Source organism: Podarcis erhardii (genome assembly GCF_964252035.2).
Source record: "Podarcis erhardii genome assembly, chromosome: Z".
Taxonomy (NCBI): Eukaryota; Metazoa; Chordata; class Lepidosauria; order Squamata; family Lacertidae; genus Podarcis; species Podarcis erhardii.
In genome coordinates this window covers 259,325-277,557 of record NC_138504.1, presented here as the reverse complement: position 1 = coordinate 277,557, position 18,233 = coordinate 259,325, and the positions used below count along the sequence as shown (strand labels likewise).

General features: G+C 47.0%; 2 protein-coding genes across 4 annotated transcripts in view; one reads left to right on the top strand and one right to left on the bottom strand.

The window, feature by feature from the left end:
* Positions 1-127: 127 nt before the first annotated feature.
* On the top strand, positions 128-9,205 carry LOC309334196 (gamma-aminobutyric acid receptor subunit beta-4-like; the record flags this gene model as incomplete). 2 transcript variants are annotated; one of them, XM_081848367.1, is made up of 9 exons in its annotated part: positions 128-342; positions 3,626-3,714; positions 4,396-4,463; positions 4,671-4,891; positions 5,505-5,587; positions 6,386-6,523; positions 6,707-6,859; positions 7,418-7,635; positions 7,754-9,205. In XM_081848367.1, the coding sequence occupies 9 exons, from the start codon at positions 128-130 to the stop codon at positions 8,069-8,071; spliced, it is 1,503 nt and encodes a 500-aa protein (XP_081704493.1). In that variant the 3' UTR covers positions 8,072-9,205. The 2 variants fall into 2 exon arrangements, with proteins under 2 accessions (XP_081704493.1, XP_081704494.1); XM_081848368.1 differs by lacking the exon at positions 128-342 and adding an exon at positions 2,498-2,636.
* Positions 9,206-10,643: 1,438 nt separating this feature from the next.
* Positions 10,644-18,233, bottom strand: part of PHKA1 (phosphorylase kinase regulatory subunit alpha 1) — a 32,612-nt gene continuing 25,022 nt past the window's right edge. For both annotated transcript variants that reach the window (XM_081847351.1, XM_081847352.1), the window contains exons 19-30: positions 17,188-17,364; positions 17,026-17,108; positions 16,486-16,622; positions 16,014-16,170; positions 15,813-15,892; positions 14,474-14,552; positions 14,130-14,259; positions 13,219-13,320; positions 12,902-13,131; positions 12,465-12,518; positions 11,793-11,993; positions 10,644-11,453 (exon numbers count right to left, since the gene is read on the bottom strand). In XM_081847351.1, the coding sequence (XP_081703477.1) occupies positions 11,280-11,453; positions 11,793-11,993; positions 12,465-12,518; positions 12,902-13,131; positions 13,219-13,320; positions 14,130-14,259; positions 14,474-14,552; positions 15,813-15,892; positions 16,014-16,170; positions 16,486-16,622; positions 17,026-17,108; positions 17,188-17,364 (1,604 nt within the window). In that variant the 3' untranslated portion in view covers positions 10,644-11,279. The remainder of the gene's footprint in view (positions 11,454-11,792; positions 11,994-12,464; positions 12,519-12,901; positions 13,132-13,218; positions 13,321-14,129; positions 14,260-14,473; positions 14,553-15,812; positions 15,893-16,013; positions 16,171-16,485; positions 16,623-17,025; positions 17,109-17,187; positions 17,365-18,233) is intronic.

Below are 18,233 nucleotides of genomic sequence, written 5' to 3'. Positions count from 1 at the left end.
AATAAGAAGAAGATGATGATGAGATTCCTGCCTTGCTGGGGGGGGGTGTCAAACTAGATGAAACCGGATCTAGTCCGGCTGTCAGATTTTTTCCCTATACATTTTGGGGGGGGGGCGGCGGGTGGAAATGGGAGGTTTCGGGCCTCGCCAGAATGGAGCAAAGCATTGTGGGAGAATCCCTGGAATGCGGGGTTGCTTAGCAACTGACCACCGATGCAGCAGAGGATGCTCTTTTTCCCCCGTCTGGAGGAACATAGGGGAATTGGAGAAGCGAAGAGAAAATCCTAGAAGGGCCAGGCTGGAAGGGGATCCCAGGGGTCATCCAGTCAGACCCCGAGCAAGGCATGAACCTCATGAGAGATTAATAATAATAATAATAATAATAATAATAATATACCACCCTATACCCCCGAAATAACCCTAGAATGGCGGAGGCGGAAGCGGGTCAGACTAGATGACCCCATCGACCCTTTCTCCTCTCTCTCTCTCTCTCTCTCTTTCTTTCTCCTCTCTCTGTACTCTCTCTCTCTTTCCCCCTCTTTCTCTCGTCTCCATTCATCTGTCTCTTTCCCCATCCCTCTCTTCTCTCTCTCTCTCTTTTTCTTTTTCTCCTTCCTTTTCTTTCTTCCCCCCTCTCTTTTCTTTCTTTCTTTCTTTCTTTCTTTCTTTCTTTCTTTCTTTCTTTCTTTCTTTCTCCTCTCTATTTTTTCTCTCTTCCCCTCCTCTCTTGTTCTCCTCTCTTTCTTTCTCCTTCCCTCTTTCCCCATCCCTCTCTTCTCCCTCATTTCTCCCTCTCATTCTCCTCTTTCTTTCTCGTCTTCCTCTCTCTCTTCCCCCCTATTTCTGTCTCCCCCGCCCCCCCTTTCTGCGCTTTGAGGGCGATTTCCCTTTATTTTGGAGAAAAATTTGCTTTTTTCTTCCGGATTCTCATTTCCTTTATTTTTGGGGTCCTCCCCCCCAAAACTGCTCTTCCTATCACGTGATTCCTTCTCCCTCCCTCCCTCCTTCCTCTCGGAAAGGCGGAGCGCGGAGCATCCTCTGCAGCGGCCACCGGGCCAAACAGAGGCGAGGGCCTCCCTGCGCCCCCCCCCCAGGAGCGGATCCCACCCCCTCCCCGGCGCCCCCCGAGCGCGGATTTCGAGGCCTGCGCGCCCTTCCCCCCGAAAACACGCATTTTTACGCATCCAGACGGATCCGGCGGCGACCCCCGCCCTACGCCACCCTCCAGGAGCACATCGTTCACCGGCGCCCCCCAAGCGCGGGTATTTGTGCCCCCTCCCAAAAGGCATCGGGACCCCCCTGCGGATTGGGCCCGAGTGAGGATTTCGCGGCCTGGCTGCGCCCCCCGAGACCGCATTTCGCCGCCGGAGGGATCCAAGGATCCGGCCTCGTCCTCCTCCACTCCTCCCCCCGAGACCGGATTCCACCTTTTCCCGGAGGTCGGCGCATTTCCCACTCTACAGCCTTCGGGAGCGCAACTTCCACTTTGTCGGATCCGTCCGTGGGCCTGCCAATCTCGCCTGTACCCCCCCCCCACCCTGAAAGCGCATTTTCCCACGCTACGCGCAGACTCTCCTCCTGCAAAGGCGCATCTCCTCTCCAAAGGCAGGATCCTCTCCTTGGCGCATTTCCACGTCGGCGCGCAGCTTCTCCTCCTCGGATCCGGCCCCGGTCCTGCCATCCTCGCCTGCACCCCCCGAAGGCGCATTTCCCACGTTGCGCTCAGATTCCATTGGGGGTCTGTCCTCCTCCAAAAGCAGGACCTTCGGGCGGCTTCTCCTGGGCGCATTTCCACGTTGGCGCGCAGCTTCTCCTCCTCGGATCCGTCCCTGATCCCGCCGTCCTTGCCTGCGCATTTCCCACCTTTGGGCGCCTTTCCCCCCAGCGCATCCTTCCCGTGGGCCGGAGCGTCTCCATTCGCGGCCTGCGGCCCAGACAGCGCATTTCCCGCCTTTGCGCAGCCTTTCCTCGCATCAGTCCTTCCCGTTGGTCTGCGCGCGCGCCCATCCTCGCCTGCGCGCCCAACGGCGCATTTTCCTTCTGACCGTCTCCCAAAAGCGCATTTTCTGCATTTGGGCTTAGCCTTTCATCGTCTGTTCAGACAGTCTCCTCACCTGCGACCCCCAAAGCGCATCTCCCTCCGTTGGCGCGCAGCCTTTCCTCGTCTCCACGCTCAAGAGCGCATCAATCCCGTTGGCCGATTCTCGCCTGCGCCTCCCAAAGCGCATTCCCCATATTGGGCGCAGCGTCTCCGATTGGATCCTCTGGAGCGCAACTTCCGCGTCCCGCCGCCGTCTCCCAAAGCGCCTTTTCCACGTGCGCCCGCTCGCCGGAGACTCCGTTGGTTCCTCTCCGCCGCCACCCTGCGCGCAACTGGAGCGCATTTCTTCTCCTGTCCGTTTTGCGCCATGGCGAGGCTGCCGGGAGGAGCCTTTTCCAGCGCCTGCTGAGCGCCACTCTTCGATTCGGATTTCCATTCGCTTCAGGTGAACCGGCCGGCCCCACCGCTGCCCCCATTTTGGGGGTGCTGCCCCCCACCCCACCCCGACCTCCCACCCCTCGGAAATGCGGGGACTGCACGACGGCGCATGGGTTGCGCTGTGTCTCCTCCTCTGCTGCTGCTGCTGGGCGCACAGGTAGGTTGGGGGGCTCACCTGGGGGTTTTGGAGGGCGGAAACGTAGCAGGGTTCTCCCTTGGGGTTTGGGGGCGGTGGACAGGGAGTGGGGGGCTCCCCTGGGGGGCGTGGGGGGCTGTTGGGTAGCGGAGGACTCACCTGTAGGTTTTTTTAGGGGGTGGACAGGCAGCAGGGCCCCCCTGGGGTTTTTGGGGGGTGGACAGGTAGCGGGAGTTTCCCTAGGGATTTGGGGGGCAGACAGGTAGTGGGGGCTCACCTGTGGGGTTTTAAGGGGGCACAGGTAGGTTAACTTTGGGGGACTCCCCTGGGGTTTGGGGGTGACCGACAAGGTATCAGGGGTTCACTTGTGGGGGTTTTAGTGGGCACACAGGTAGGTTAACCTGTGGGGGGTCACCTGGGTTTTTTTACGGGGTGCAAAGGTAGGCTAACCTGCAAGGGGCTCACTTGTGGGGGGGGGTTCTGGGCTCCCCTAGCTGCCCCCCCACAGAATAGGGGAGAGACCCCTCCAATTGCCACAAAAAGCATGATGCCCCCATATTTCAACCCCCCCAATTTACATGAAATTCATATAATATATTATATTGGGGTTCCCAGCTGGAATTCAGGGGGGCAAGTTTAAAGGAGGCCGTGAGTGCATGAAGCATGATGCCCAATATCTCAAACGCCCCAAATCTATATGAACCCCACAATATTTTATTCCAGCTAGACACCCCAATAGAATATATTATGGGCCCCGCCAAGTTTATTGGGGCTCCCATTATCTTCTCCCAAAATTTCATTCCAGCTGGGAACCCCAATATAATAGATTCGGGGGCAGGTTTAAATGATGCCATGTGGGACCCTCCATGTTTTAAACCAGCTGGGCACCCCAATATACAAAGGACCCACAAATGTATAGGGTGCCATATGGGGTGGGGCTCAATGGGGACCCCCCAATATTTTATCTCAACTGCTTTGAGGACCAACCATGGTCTTCTCCTGTTTTGCAGCCCCTCCACTGGCAACATATCGGTGGTCAAGGACATTGTGGACAAGCTCCTCAAAGGCTATGATGTCCGCCTGCGGCCCGATTTTGGAGGTAAGGCAGCGTGGCCTAAAGGTTAGAGCATGAATCCAATCGATAATAAATCAGGTAATCAATAATACGCTGGGTCATAAATAAATAAATGATTACCTATTATCCACTTTTATTATTTTATTATTAATCTATGGTTCAGTTTTATTTTGGAGGTAAGGCAACGCCGCCTAAAAGAGCATAAATCTAATCGATAATAAATTAGATAATTAATCATAAATAATAAGTTAGGGCATAAATTAATAAATGATTATTTCTTATCCCCTTTTATTATCTCTTTTATCATTTTCTTATAATCTATTGTTCGATTTGCTGTTATTCCTTATTGACTTTTAGCCTTTATTTATTATTTATTATCTAAAGTTATGATTTATTGTTTATAATGTAATTTCTTAATTTTATGGGGTTATTTTTTATGACTATTTTATTATTTCCTTTTATTATCTCATCTTCCCATTGAGGATTTGATTTTATGGTTTCATCATGTGATCATCTTTAACATTTTATCACAAGTCAATAAATTAACCAATTATGAGTTTCATTAGCAATTAATAATTTTATTACTTCATTTTAATATAATAATCTATTATTGTAATATAATATAATATGATATAATATAATAATATAACATAATATATCTGTTGCTTTGGTGTTGTTTTGTTATTGTTATTGTTACTATTTCAGGGAATCCTGTGGTGGTGGGGATGAGCATCCACATCTCGAGCATTGACCAGATTTCTGAAGTCAACATGGTAAGTTGGACGAACTTCCACTGGATCCAGATTCGAATCCTGCTGGAAAAGATGGATTTCCTTCTGTCCTTCTTTCCTTCTACCCTTCTTTCTTTTTCCTCTTCTATCCTTCTTTCCTGCTATCCTATCCTCCTTTCTTCCTTCTTTCCTCCTATCCTCCTCTCCTCCAATTTCCCCCATCTCTCTCTTTCTTTTCTCCTCTGCCAGGACTATACCATAACCATGTACTTCCAGCAGAGCTGGCGGGACAAGCGGCTTGCCTACGGCGATCTGCCGTTCAACCTGACACTCGACAACCGAGTCGCCGACCAACTCTGGCTCCCAGACACCTACTTTCTTAATGACAAAAAGTCCTTCCTGCATGGGGTCACCGTCAAGAACCGCATGATCCGCTTGCACCCAGATGGCACTGTCCTCTACGGCCTGAGGTGGGCAGATATTAATGATATTAATCACCAATAATCAAGAACTGATTCGCTCCTGCCAGTTCGTTATTGCAAATACGGTCAATTAATGGGTGGTTTCGTTCTCGCCTAGTGATCACCGCAAACTGGGTGCTAATCAGTTTTTTATTGTGCGTGTTGATCATAACAGGGCGGGGCGATTAATGGACGGGTCATTATTAATGGACGGATCATGATTACTGTCCATTATTAATGGACAGGTCATGATTACTGGATGGATCATGATTAATGACGGCTTTCATCCTTGCATAGTGATCACGGTTAAATATTATCAATTTCAATACATTTTGATAGTCCATAAAAATTAGCCATCCGATAAATACTTACCTATTTATACTTATCAATTAATACACATTAATAGTCCATAAAATTAACCATCCAATTAATACTTATCAATTAATACTTATCAGTAGGCAAAATTAGAGAAATATTTGCGAGTTCAGACATTGGACCAGGAATATCATCCAAAAAGGGGTTGGAAAATCCCCCCAAAATCAATATATAGCATTCCCCGCATCCGTCAATCAGGGATCCCCATAATGGATCCTGGGAATCCTCTCTCTCTCTCTTTCTGCAGGATCACGACAACCGCCGCCTGTATGATGGATCTCCGGAGATACCCCCTGGATCAGCAGAATTGCACCCTGGAAATTGAGAGCTGTGCGTATCATTCCATTCAATTAAATTCAATTATTGCTTGTTAATCAAGGAATAATTAAAAGTATTATCCAGGAAAAATCAAGGAATAATTTTAAGGCAGGAATAATTTTAAGCCAGGATTAATTTGAAACAGGAATAAGTATAAAATAAATTAAAATAAAATAATTCCTTGTTAATCAAGGGATAATTAAAATGAATTTAACTTTAAAGCAGGAATAATTTTAAACCAGGTTTATTTTAAACCAGGAATAATTTTAAGGCAGGAATAAAATAAAATTATTCCTTGTTCATCAAAGAAAAGTATTATCCAGGAATAATTTTAAGCCAGGATTAATTTGAAACAGGAATAAGTATAAAATAAATTAAAATAAAATAATTCCTTGTTAATCAAGGGATAATTAAAATGAATTTAACTTTAAAGCAGGAATAATTTTAAACCAGGTTTATTTTAAACCAGGAATAATTTTAAGGCAGGAATAAAATAAAATTATTCCTTATTCATCAAAGAAAAGTATTATCCAGGAATAATTTTAAACCAGGGTTAATTTTAAACCAGGAGGATTTTAATTGGGGAATAATGTTAATCCAGGAATAATGTTAAAACAGGAATACTTTCCCACCAGGATTAATTTTAACCCAGGATTAATTTTAAGACGGGAATAATTTTAAAATGGGAATAACTTTAAAACAGGAATAATTCTAATCTGGGAATTAATTTTAACCCAGGATTAATTTTAAGGCAGGAATAGTTTTCAACCAGGAATCATTCTCATTATTTCTTATTTTCTTTCCTCCCAGATGGCTACACTGTTGACGACATTGTCTTCTTCTGGCAAGGAAACTCTTCGGCCGTGACGGGGATGGAGGTCTTGGAATTGCCCCAGTTCACCATCATCGAGCAGAAGCTGGTCACCCGTGAGGTGGTCTTCACCACTGGTGGGTTGCCCTGTCGGGTCATCTAGTCTAACCCCCTGCCTGAAATCCTGGGGTTGTCAGACACAGGGTGGGAGACCACGGTCCTCCAGTCCACCCTTTGCTGAAGATACTAGAGATGTCCTCACCGATTCATCTGGATCCTGGGGTCCCGTCCGGCTTGACCATCTCCTCTCTCTCCAACAGGCTCCTACCTCCGCCTGTCGCTCAGCTTCCGCATCAAGAGGAACATCGGCTACTTCATCCTGCAGACCTATATGCCCTCCATCCTCATCACCATCCTCTCCTGGGTCTCCTTCTGGATCAACTACGATGCTTCAGCCGCCCGGGTGGCCCTAGGTGAGGAGATCCTGAGATCTTGCTCCGGGGTCCTGCTACCAAGGGTCCATGCGATTCTCCCTAAAGGCAGAACCTGACCTTTGTCTCTCTTGAAACATATTGGGTTGGACTCCACCATCCACATATTGGGTCCACCATCCTTCTATTGGTCCATCTGATTTTCCTTAAAGGCAGGACCTGACCTTGATCCCATTTGGTGAAGTGGTGCCCAGTTCTCCAACCCATTAAGGTCATATGGAATCCAGATTCAATATGAAATCATTGGATTTCCATGGATGTTTTTATATATTCATCTTCAGTCACGATATCGCTTGACTTCCAGTATTAAAAGGTTTGATTTCATTAGGCGTTTCTATATATCCGTCTTCAATCATGACATCGATTGATTACAGAGTATGAAAACGTTTGATTTCAATATATCAGTCCTATCTTTGGATATTACAAAAATATTTCGATTGTTGATCGTGATGGAGGTTTGAATTATGGTGCCTTCCCTGCGCTATAATTCTCGGCCACCCAACTAACCCTGTTTCTTCTCCCACCCGCCGCGGCACCCAGGGGTGACGACCGTCCTCACCATGACGACCATCAACACCCACCTCCGGGAGACGCTGCCCAAGATCCCATACGTCAAGGCGATTGATGTCTACCTGATGGGCTGCTTCGTCTTTGTCTTCCTTGCACTGCTGGAATATGCCCTGGTGAACTACATTTTCTTTGGGCGAGGGCCTCGCCAGCAGAAGAGACGCGCCCGGCGCCTGGAGCCCCGGACTCAGGTGCGAGATTCCTGCCTAAAAAGTGGGTGGGGATGGGTGAACCTCAGGGTCCTGTATTTGAGGCCGAGATCCCCGTGGGTTGGGATAGATGACCCTGAGCTCCCTTCTCTCCTTCCAGCCCGACCCATACGGCAACCTCCTCCTAGCCGGCGTCTCCGACAGCAACTGCCCACTCTTCTCCACGTCGCCCTCGCCAGACCCGCGCCCCTGTGGCCTGCGCGGGTTCGAATCTTCAGGCACCGCCCTACACTCCCGGAAGGCACCCGCCTGCCGCACCGCCCGGGCCAACTGCCGCCTGCGCCGGAGGTCCTCCAAGCTGAAGCTGAAGATCCCCGACCTGGCCGACGTCAGCACCATTGACAAGTGGTCCCGGGTTCTATTCCCCATCACCTTCGGCTTCTTCAACCTTCTCTACTGGTTGTACTATGTCAACTGACGTCCAACAGGGAGAGCTCCAGGCGCCGGGTTCAGGTTCTGCCCCCACTCCTACCCCAGCCTTGCCTTGTCTCCGCTTCCCATTTGTTCTGTCCCCTCACAGTCCCTTTCTTTTCCCTTAAGAGTCACTTCCTGTACACTCTCAGGCACTTCCTGTTCCCTTACAGGCCCCTCCTGTTCTCTCACCACCCCTTCCTGTTTTCGAACAGCCCCTTCCGGTTTTACCCCTGTCCCTTCCTGTTCCCTTCAATTCACTTCCTCTTTGCTCTCAGGCACTTCCAGTTCCCCCACAGTCCCCTTTACTCTCCCTCAGAGTACCTTCCTGTTCTCTCACAGCCACTTCTGTTCCCTCTCAGGGACTTCCTGTTTCCTCATAGTCCCTTTCATCTCCTTCACAGTCCCTTCCTGTTCTCTCCCAGTCCCTTCTTATTCTCTCTGAGTCCCTTCCTGTTCCCTTAAAGTCCCTTTCATTTCTCCCTCACAGCCACTTCCTGTTCCCTCAGGGACTTCCTGTTCTCTCACAGTCCCTGCTTATTCTCTCTCAGTCCCTTCCTGTTCTCTTAAAAGTTCCTTCCTGTTCCCTCACAGCGCCTTTCTGTCCCTTCCCCTCTCCTTCCCTCCCCACTTCCTGTCCCCTTGCAGCCACTTCCTGTCCCCAAACCAGCCATGGAGAACCCACCGTTTCGAGTAACGGGAAACGAGGAACAAGCCACGCCTCCCAACTTCCAGTACTTTCTCTTCCTCCTCCTCCTTGGACCGGCTGGGCTTCCTTCCCACCGGCCACTTCCCTTCCGTTGCTTCTGCCATTACAGGTTCCGGTGGACGGACTTTTCCGGAACCGACTTGAACCGAGTTTACAGTTTTCTACCTAGCGACCGACCAACCAATGGGATCTCTCCGTTCTCACATTTTGGGTTTTCCCCCCTTGTTGTTCTGGGAGGGATTTGGGGAAAGTGCTCCTGAGCGTGTGCAGAGTTCCTTTCCCCCTCCTAAGCAATGTACATGAACCTTAAAAAAACACATTTTGGAAACTGTTCGATATCCGTCGGTTGGGAATCTTTCTCGTCTTTTTTTTTCCCTTATAAAATCGGGAGAATTTCACTTTAAATATACGGCCTTGGAAGAAAAACAACAACCGGTGTCCGTTTCTTTCCTTTCAAAAATGGGGCTGCGGGGCTATGTTTTATTATAATAAAACATCATCTATAATATATAGATATTAATTAGATCTCATTTATATTTATATGATATACACACATGCTTAGACATATTACTGATATATCCTTATATTATTGATATATATATTTATATTCAATATATTATTAGATATATATAAATAATATAATGATGTGTTGCGTAATATATCATATATTTATCTTGTTTATGGTTATATATATATATATATATATATATATATTGGCAGAAGAAATGCAACCACTATGCAGAGAAATATAGATGTATATATCATTATCTAATATTTCTATATATATTATTTTTACTTACCATTTATATTTATAATTATTTATAATTATTTTCCATGAACCGCCCTGAGACCACCAAGTATGTGTGTGTGTGTGTGTGTGTGTGTGTGTGTGTGTGTGTGTGTGTATACTTTTATATCATATGTATAATATATCATAATGTATCTCTAAATGAGCTATATAATTTATATTGATTTGCATCTTTCTATCTACCCATATTTACAATCAGCTCCAAGCAACAAACTTTTTCACTTCTAAAATGAAAACAGGAGGGGAAGTGTGTGGGGTTTTTTGGGTGGGGGGGAGAAAATTGTGATTTGTATGAGAATCATAGAATCATAGAATCATAGAGTTGGAAGAGACCACAAGGGCCATCGAGTCCAACCCCCTGCCAAGCAGGAAATTTTGGGCACTATTGGGCAATATCATTAAGGAGCGTCTCCACCCCCATCGTTCTACCCGGACACTGAGGTCCAGCACTGAGGGCCTTCTGGCGGTTCCTCACTGCGAGAAGCCAAGTTACAGGGAACCAGGCAGAGGGCCTTCTCGGTAGTGGCGCCTTCCCTGTGGAACACCCTCCCACCAGATATTAAAGAGAACAACAACTACCAGGCCTGTTTCGGGAAGCTTTTTATGTTTGATGTATTATAGTATTTAAATATTCTTTTGGAAGCCGCCCAGAGTGGCTGGGGAAACCCAGCCAGATGGGCGGGGTATAAATAATAAATTATTATTATTATTATTATTAAATTACGAATAAGTGAATAAACTTTCCATTGAAGAGCAGAGAAACGAAGAGGCTGTGGAGAGGATTCAAACTCGGAGATGTGGACAGGAAATGGCTACAAGATATCTAAATAGGCAACAAATTTAGTAGCATTTCATAGTAGGATTTCATTCCCCCAAATCGTTTTGAAAGCAAAATCATTTCAAATCGAAAAACGAAATTAAGGCATTTTATTGGAGACTTTTGATCGCCAAAATCATTTCAAAACCAAAATCATTTCAAATCAGAAAACAAAATTAAGGCATTTGTTGGGAAACTTTTGATTGCCAAAATTGTTTCAAAACCAAAATAATTTCAGATCGGAAAACGGAATTAAGGCATTTATTGGAGACTTTCAATCTACAAAATCATTATTTCCAACATAAAAAGGACATTTTATAGAAGTTATTAAAATCATTTCAAAACCAAAAGGAAAGGAATACATTTTATTTGGGGCCTTCCATCATCTTCCTTGGCGCATGGTATTTTTGATTTTTAATAATTATTTAAATTATTATGTTTAAGAATTATTAAAATGATTAAATATTTTGAATAATTAAAGGATTGATATAATTAAAAAAATGAAAAATCCATGCATTTATTAAAATTATTAAAATTATTAAATAATCTTTAATTTTTAAAATTATAGAAATGATTACATAATTTTTAAATTTAACAAACACTGAAATGATTATATCATTTTTAAATTGATAACTGAAATGATTAAATGATTGTTAAATTTAAAAATCATTGAAATGATTACCGGGTAAATGATTTTTAAAATTCAACAATTAAAACCATACTTTTCATAATTTCAAGCCTTCCAACGCCACACAGCCTTGAAAAATCTTCCCTCCCTGAATAAAAAAGTCCCTTTAATTGTGTTGGGAAACCTAATTTGCATATAATTTGCAAGGCAAAGGCAAGATAGAAAGACTATTGAGAGATTTGTTCGTTCTTGGCTACTGCATGCTGCAGCCGGCTTCGGGAAGGAACTCCTGCAGGTAGGTGATGGCCACTTTGGACAGGTAAGTCATGGTGCCAAAGCGCCCGCTGGGGGCGCTGTCATAGAGCAAGGTGCAGATGCCTGTGGCGGGGTCCCTCTCCAGCATGGCGTCATCCGCACCCAGGACTTTCTGCATTTGGTGAAAAAAAGGAAAGAGAAGACAAGAGTCAAGGCCACAGAGCAGAAAACCATTATTTCATTTTTGACACCAATGTCACCAGCTTAGCTGCTCCATTTCCCCAGGAACTATGCTGTGGGACTGGGTGATCGATCAATAAATCATCCCAAACAGGTGCAAAATATCAATAAAGACAATCGGCCAAAAATACGGGTGAGATGTTGCCGTTTGGCACCGCGATCCCACTACTAACACCAATTTTGCAAGCAACGCTGCTCTGTTTCCCTGGGAATGGTGCTGTGGGGCTTGGGTGATCAATCAACTGCCCCACCCAAGGGTGCCCACCCTCACCTGCTCCTGGCGGAACGCTTCATCTGCCATCTTGATGATGTCATCGATGCTGACAAGCCTCCTGGCTCCATCAAAGTCAACCTCAGCCAACAGGGTCAACACCCAGATGGTTTCCACGCAGAGCTGCCGGTATTCTGGCTGCGGGATCTTGTTCAGCGCCGACTCGACGCCAACGGCAAACTTGATCTCACCCGGTGTCATCTGTCAAAAATGGAAAATGGGCATCAGGATTTGAACCCGTGTCCAGCGGGAAACGGTAAAGAAACCAGGGGAGACTCTCCTCTCTCTCGTTCTTGCTCTTTTCATCTCTGTTTTGATCCCTCTTTTTTAAACTGTTTCAATCTCTCCATCTCTCTCTTGATGTCTCTCTCTCTCTACATCACCATCTGTCTCCCTCTTTCTCTCCCTCTTATCTCTTATCTCTCTCTCTCTTTCTTTCTTTCTTTCTTTCTTTCTTTCTCACTCTCTTTCAACCTCTCTCAATCTTTCCATCTTTCTTTCTCTCTCTTTCAATCTCTCCATCTCTATGTCTCCATCTTTCCCTCATTCTCTCCCTCTCTCTCTTTATCTGTCTTTCAATTTCTCTGCCTCTCCCTGTTTCCATCTTTCTATCATCATCATCATCATTAGTATTATTATTATGTGCCAGTAGGGAAACCGAGTTGCCATTACCTCTTGGGTGGCAGAAGACGGGAGGACAAAGCCACCGATGGATAGACCGTGGCACTAGGAAGAAAAGAGTGGAAATGGAGTCACCCTCTTGACAAATTTGCACCCAGGACCTGCTCCAGAGTCACACTCAGATTTGTGCTTGCTCTAGATTCAGACTCAAAGAGACTAGCGCATGCACCAGATTCAGCCTCATGCACTTAGGATCCAAATTCAGGAGATCCGCATTCACTCCAGATTCGGCCTGGCACACTTTGGATTCATACTCAGATGTGTGCCTGCTCCGGAGTCATGCTCAGATTTGCACACACACCAGATTCGACCTTGCACACTTCAGATCCAAACGCAGGAGATTCACATTCACTCCATATTTGGCCGCATAAAACTTAAATCTGGGAGATTCAATCCTGTTCTGGAGTCACACCAGATTTGGCACTCACCTTCTGCAGGACCTTCCACACCTTCGGATAGAAGCCCACTGGCACCCGGTTGAGGGCGCCGTCGAGACGCCGTCGCCGTCGCCACCCGCCTTGACGCGCCTCCTTGGTGGGCCGCCAATCACCCCCCTGCTGGATTTCGCTCCGGAGCTGGGCAATTCCGGCACGCTCTGTTTTGGTGGCGCCAGCCATTTCGCGGATGGAGACACCTGGTGCCGAGTCAGCGGTACGCACTGCAGGGAGACAGCAGGGTTCTCAGTGCTGGATCGGGGTGGAAGGGAGCCCCCAGAGGAATCTAGTCTGACCCTGCAAGGACTGACCGCTGCGCTCAACGCCAAATTCCTTTCCGCTCAGAATGTGGTGCAGGAGGCTTTTGACGTCTGATGGGCTGAGGTTCAACAAGGTCTGCGTGGCTTCGTCGGCTGGGAGATAGGGAGGGAGAGAGGAAAGGAAGAAAGAAGGGAAGAGGGAAAGGAAGGCAGAAGAAGCAGAGAATGAAAGAAAATAAAGAAGAGAAAGCAGAGAAAGGAAGAAGAGAAAGAAAGAAGAGAAAGCAGCAAGAAAATGCAGAGAAAGGTAGGAAGAAGAAAGAACAAAGAATGAAGAATGAAGAGAAAGGAAGAAGGAAGAGAAAGAAGAATGAAAGAAGAGAGGAATAAATAAAAAGCAGAGAAAGGAAGAATGAGAAAGGAAGAAAGGAGAATGCAGAGAAAGAAAAAACATAAAAAAGAGAAAAAAGAGAAAGAAAGAGATAAAGAAGAGAAAGAAGAGAAAGTAGAGGAAGGAAGGAAAGAAGGGAAAGGAAGGAATGAGAGGAGAGGAAGGAAGGAAGAAGACAAAGCAGAGGAAGAAGGAAAATGGAAAGGCAGAAAGAGCAGAAAGAGAAAGGAAGAAGAGAAAGCAGAAAGAAGGAATGAATATAAAGAAAGAAAAAAGAGAAAGAAAGAAAAAGAAGGAAAGGGAGGAAGAAGAGAAAGAAGCAGAGAAAGAAAGAGAAAGACAATGCCATATATCTGCTATTATATGGGGAAAATACAGTATTTCTCCTATTATATGGAGCAATCCCCTATATCTGCTATTATGTGAGGGAGGGGTATACTGTATTTCTCCTATTATACGGCACAATGCCGTATATCCATTATATGAGAAAAATACCGTATTTCTCCTATTATATGGGACAATTTCGCCTATTTTATGGAATTGGTGGCCTTGTGATTAGGCTCCTGCCTACCTGAGCACGACAGCGACTGCGCCAGCTCGGTCGCCATCACCTGGATGATGAGCCCAATGCGGAGGCGGAACATTTCGGTAAAGAGGGCTGGCTGTGTCCGGATGTACATGGCCAGGTAAACCATAATTTCCTGGAACCAGAAGAGAGGGAGAAACTACGACTCCCAGAGGATTACGGTTCCTGGAGAGTAAATCTCCAGGGAATGAACTACGACTCCTGGAGGACTATGGTTCCCAGGGAGCAAATTTCCAGGGAACAAACCACTGTTCCCGGGAAAGCCGGGTGCCCAGAGTTCCTGGAAAACGGGGTCCCCGCCACTGTTCTCCCCAGCACCCAGCACTCACCTGGGTCAAGATGCAGACGCTAAGGTTCCCTTCACTGGCATCCTCAATCAGGCGCGTAAGCTCCTCATACGGAAGGGGGCTGGCAGGGAAAAACAGCTGAGTTGGGAAGCCGAGAGTCATCTAGTCTGACCCCGATGAAGGCAATAATGTCTCACCAGACATGAAAATTGAATCCAGGACACTGGGATCGAGAGTCGCCAGCTCTACCGTTTTGTATTTTTACACAACATTTCGATGACAAATTTATAAGGATTATAATTTTAATTTAAATAATTTAGATTTACGGAAATTAAGAATAATTTAAAAAAGTGATAATACTAAGTTAAAAATTTTAAGCTTACATTTAATTTAAATCTGAACTTAAATTGGCGAATCTAAAAAAATTAATTTAATTTAAATGATTTAAATTTATGGAAAGTAAATATTTAAATTTTAAAAATAAGGCATTATGGTAAGTCAAAAAATTTAAGCTTACATTTAATTTAAATCTGAAATTGAATTTAAATATTTAATACCTAACCACTTTAATTTGAAAATTTAAATTTAGAATTTAAATTCAAGTTAAATGTAAATGTAAACATTCAATAATAATCATTTTGTTTTTAAGTTGTAATCATTCAACTTGTTTTTATTATTGCTTGTAAGCCGCTCTGAGCCCGGCCTTGGCTGGGGAGGGCGGGGTATAAATAAAAATTATTATTATTATTATTATTATTATTATTATTATTATTATTATTATTAAAATTTCAAAATTTTAAGCAAATTGAATTTGGATTGTACTTAAATTTAGAAATTTTATTAGTAATTTAAGTCTAAAAATAATTTTAAATTTTAAAACAAAATTAGCATTAAATTTAAATCAATTAAAATGAAAATGAAAAAACTGACAATAATTTATAATTTAAAATTAATATTAAACTGAAAAATTCAATCAGTAATAACAATAAATTCATACCTTTAGTATTCTACCTGTCATGGCCCATTTTCAGTTGGCCTGTACCAGCAAATTAAAAAGCTTTAAGTTAAATTAAATTAAATTAAATTAAGTCTCTGAAAGCAGAGATGACTTTTGTACAACGAGAATGCAAGAAAATCAAATTAATTAATTGATTGATTGATTAACTAGATTAAAACTGAGCCCATCCTCCAGCTTCCAGTAAGGATACTGGGACTAAGGCCAACGTGCCCCTGGTGCAAGAGACATGGGTTTGACCCCTTCTGGAGGTCCAGATACCCTCATTTTGCCCCCGATTATCTCCCCGGTTGGTATTGCCCCCCGATTGCCTTCCCCGTTGGGATGGCCCAGTGCCAGAATCGAGTGGCGACCCCAAAAACTCACGCCGAGATGGTCCGTTCGCGAGGCTCCGGGGGGAGACCCACGGTGAGGTGCTTCTGGTGTGACAGGAGGCTGGTACAGGCCTGGGGAGAGAGAAGGGTACCTTCTCATCTACATTGACCCCCTTGAACTCTTCCCAAAAGGAGGCTGCCCAGAACCCTATTTTTTCTTCAAAATTTTAATATTTTTTCAAAATATCCCAACCTCATCCAAAGCTTCCGCCTTCTTTCTCAGGACACCGGAAATGTAGCGGATCAAGCCCCACTGCCGAGCGGTGCCAGCTTTCGAATACAGCTCCATGAGGAGGTCACCCACGGTGGCTCCCGCCTCACCATATAGCTCCGTCTCCCAATCAGGACCCCTAAAAGGAAGTGTCCAAGTCGGAAGGGGACCCCAGAAGGTCATCCAGTCCAACACCATCTTAAAAGCCAATAATGGCAGAGAAATAGCATTTGAGTGGGATTATGGGAAAGATTATGGAAAACAATAACATAAAATAAGGAAGGAGGGAAGAGAGAAGGGATCCTGTGCAAGTGCTCTTAAATCCCAGGGAAAGGACCCGGGGTCATCCAGTCTAACTCCCCGCAATGCAGGGCGATATACAGATTTAATCAATTCACCGAGGCCCGAAGTTCTCATGAAGGAAACGCCAATGGAAGAAAACTTTAGTTCCTACTTGAGGCTGTACAATATGGATAGGCAGTTGGCCTGATCCTGCAGGGTGGCGCAAGCCCGGAGCTGATCCACCAATGACCGGCAGTCCACGTTCCCATCGGCATCTTTTGGGAGGTCCACCTCGGCGGGAAAAGACGTCTGGGGGCAGAGAGGGAGGCTGGTTGAGTGAGGAGGCACCCCAAATGTCACCCAGCAAAACCCACTACGAGGGGTCTCAAAATGGAATGGGAAAATGCCCTCCCTCTTATGTAGCTTTAAAAAAAGGGAAAGAAAGAAACCTTCCCTCTGGCTTGGCTTTGAGAAATGGGAGTTTGGCATTGAGAGGGAAAAGCCTCGCTCCCAATGGGCTTCAAGAAATGGGAGGTTCGGGCAGGAGGGGAAAGCCCTCCCTCTTATGTGGCTTTAAAGAAAGAGAGGGGAAAAGGGGTTTTTACCTTCTACGGGTTGGCTTTGAGAAATGAGTGTTTTCTGCAGAATTGAAAAGCTCTCCCTCTTGCATGGCTTTTCCCGCCCCCAAACCCAATCAGAACTGGCTACTCACCTTGCCATCTGGCGGCGACCCCAGAAGGTGGACTGAGTGGCGTGACTCCTGGAAGAGGCTGGAAGGGATGTACATGTCGACGTCTGCAAGGAGAAGGTGGAACGGTTGGGCTGGAACCCAGAGGTCATCCAGTCTGACCCGCTTCTGGGAGGCCATACTTACTCTCCACGTGGAGCTCTTTCGCCTTCGACCGCAGAGACACCAAGTCCTGGGTGGTGCGCACCGCCGCCCGGAAGCGGTGCAAGCCGGCTTTCTGAGCCACGGGCGGGAGGTGGGCCTTGGGAGCCGCCTGGTGGAGGAGATGGTCCAGGTATTGGGCCACCTCGTCGCAGATGTCCGCTGGAAGAGAGGGGTGATGTTTCTCTGTGAAAAGAGGGGACGTCCTACCATCCCTTCTGACATCTCTGCAATGGGATCTGGGACACCTTTAAGGCAGCTTCTGTGTAGCCCAGAAGGTCTGGATTTGAACCCTTTGCCAAAAATGGGGATGTCCTATTCCAGTGTTTCCCAACCGGTGTTCCACGGCACACTAGTGTGCCGCGAGACGTTGCCTGGTGTGCCGTGGGAGGGAGGCGGGCGAGTCGGGCGGCGAGAGGCGGGGCGGCGGCGGCGAGCACACGCGGGGCGGGGAGCAAGCTCCCTCCCACATCCCATCGCCCCGTGCTCCGCGCTGTTGTAGGCCAGCCCTGCGCACCCGGGGGACCTCCCCCCGAGAGCGCAAGGCTTGCGGGCGTCAGCTGGCAGCGCGGAGCACGGGGCGCCCTTCGGAGGACGCCCCGTGCTCCGCGCTGGTGTCGGCCAGCCTTGCGCACCCGGGGGATCTCCCCCCAGGAGCGCAAGGCTTGCGGGCAGCAGCCTGCAGCGCGGAGCACGGGGCGCCCTCCAGAGGACGCCCCGTGCTCCACGCAGGTGTCCGCAATCCTTGCGCACCCGGGGGATCTCCCCCCGGGAGCGCAAGGCTTGCGGGCGTCAGCTGGCAGCGCAGAGCACAGGGCACCCTTCGGAGGCCACCCCGTGCTCCGCGCTGGTGTTGGCAAGTCTTGCGCACCGGGGGATCTCCCCCCGGGAGCGCAAGGCTTGCGGGCAGCAGCCTGCAGCGCGGAGCACGGGGCGCCCTCCAGAGGACGCCCCGTGCTCCGCGCTGGTGTTGGCCAGCCTTGCGCACCCGGGGGATCTCCCCCCGGGAGCGCAAGGCTTGCGGGCGGCAG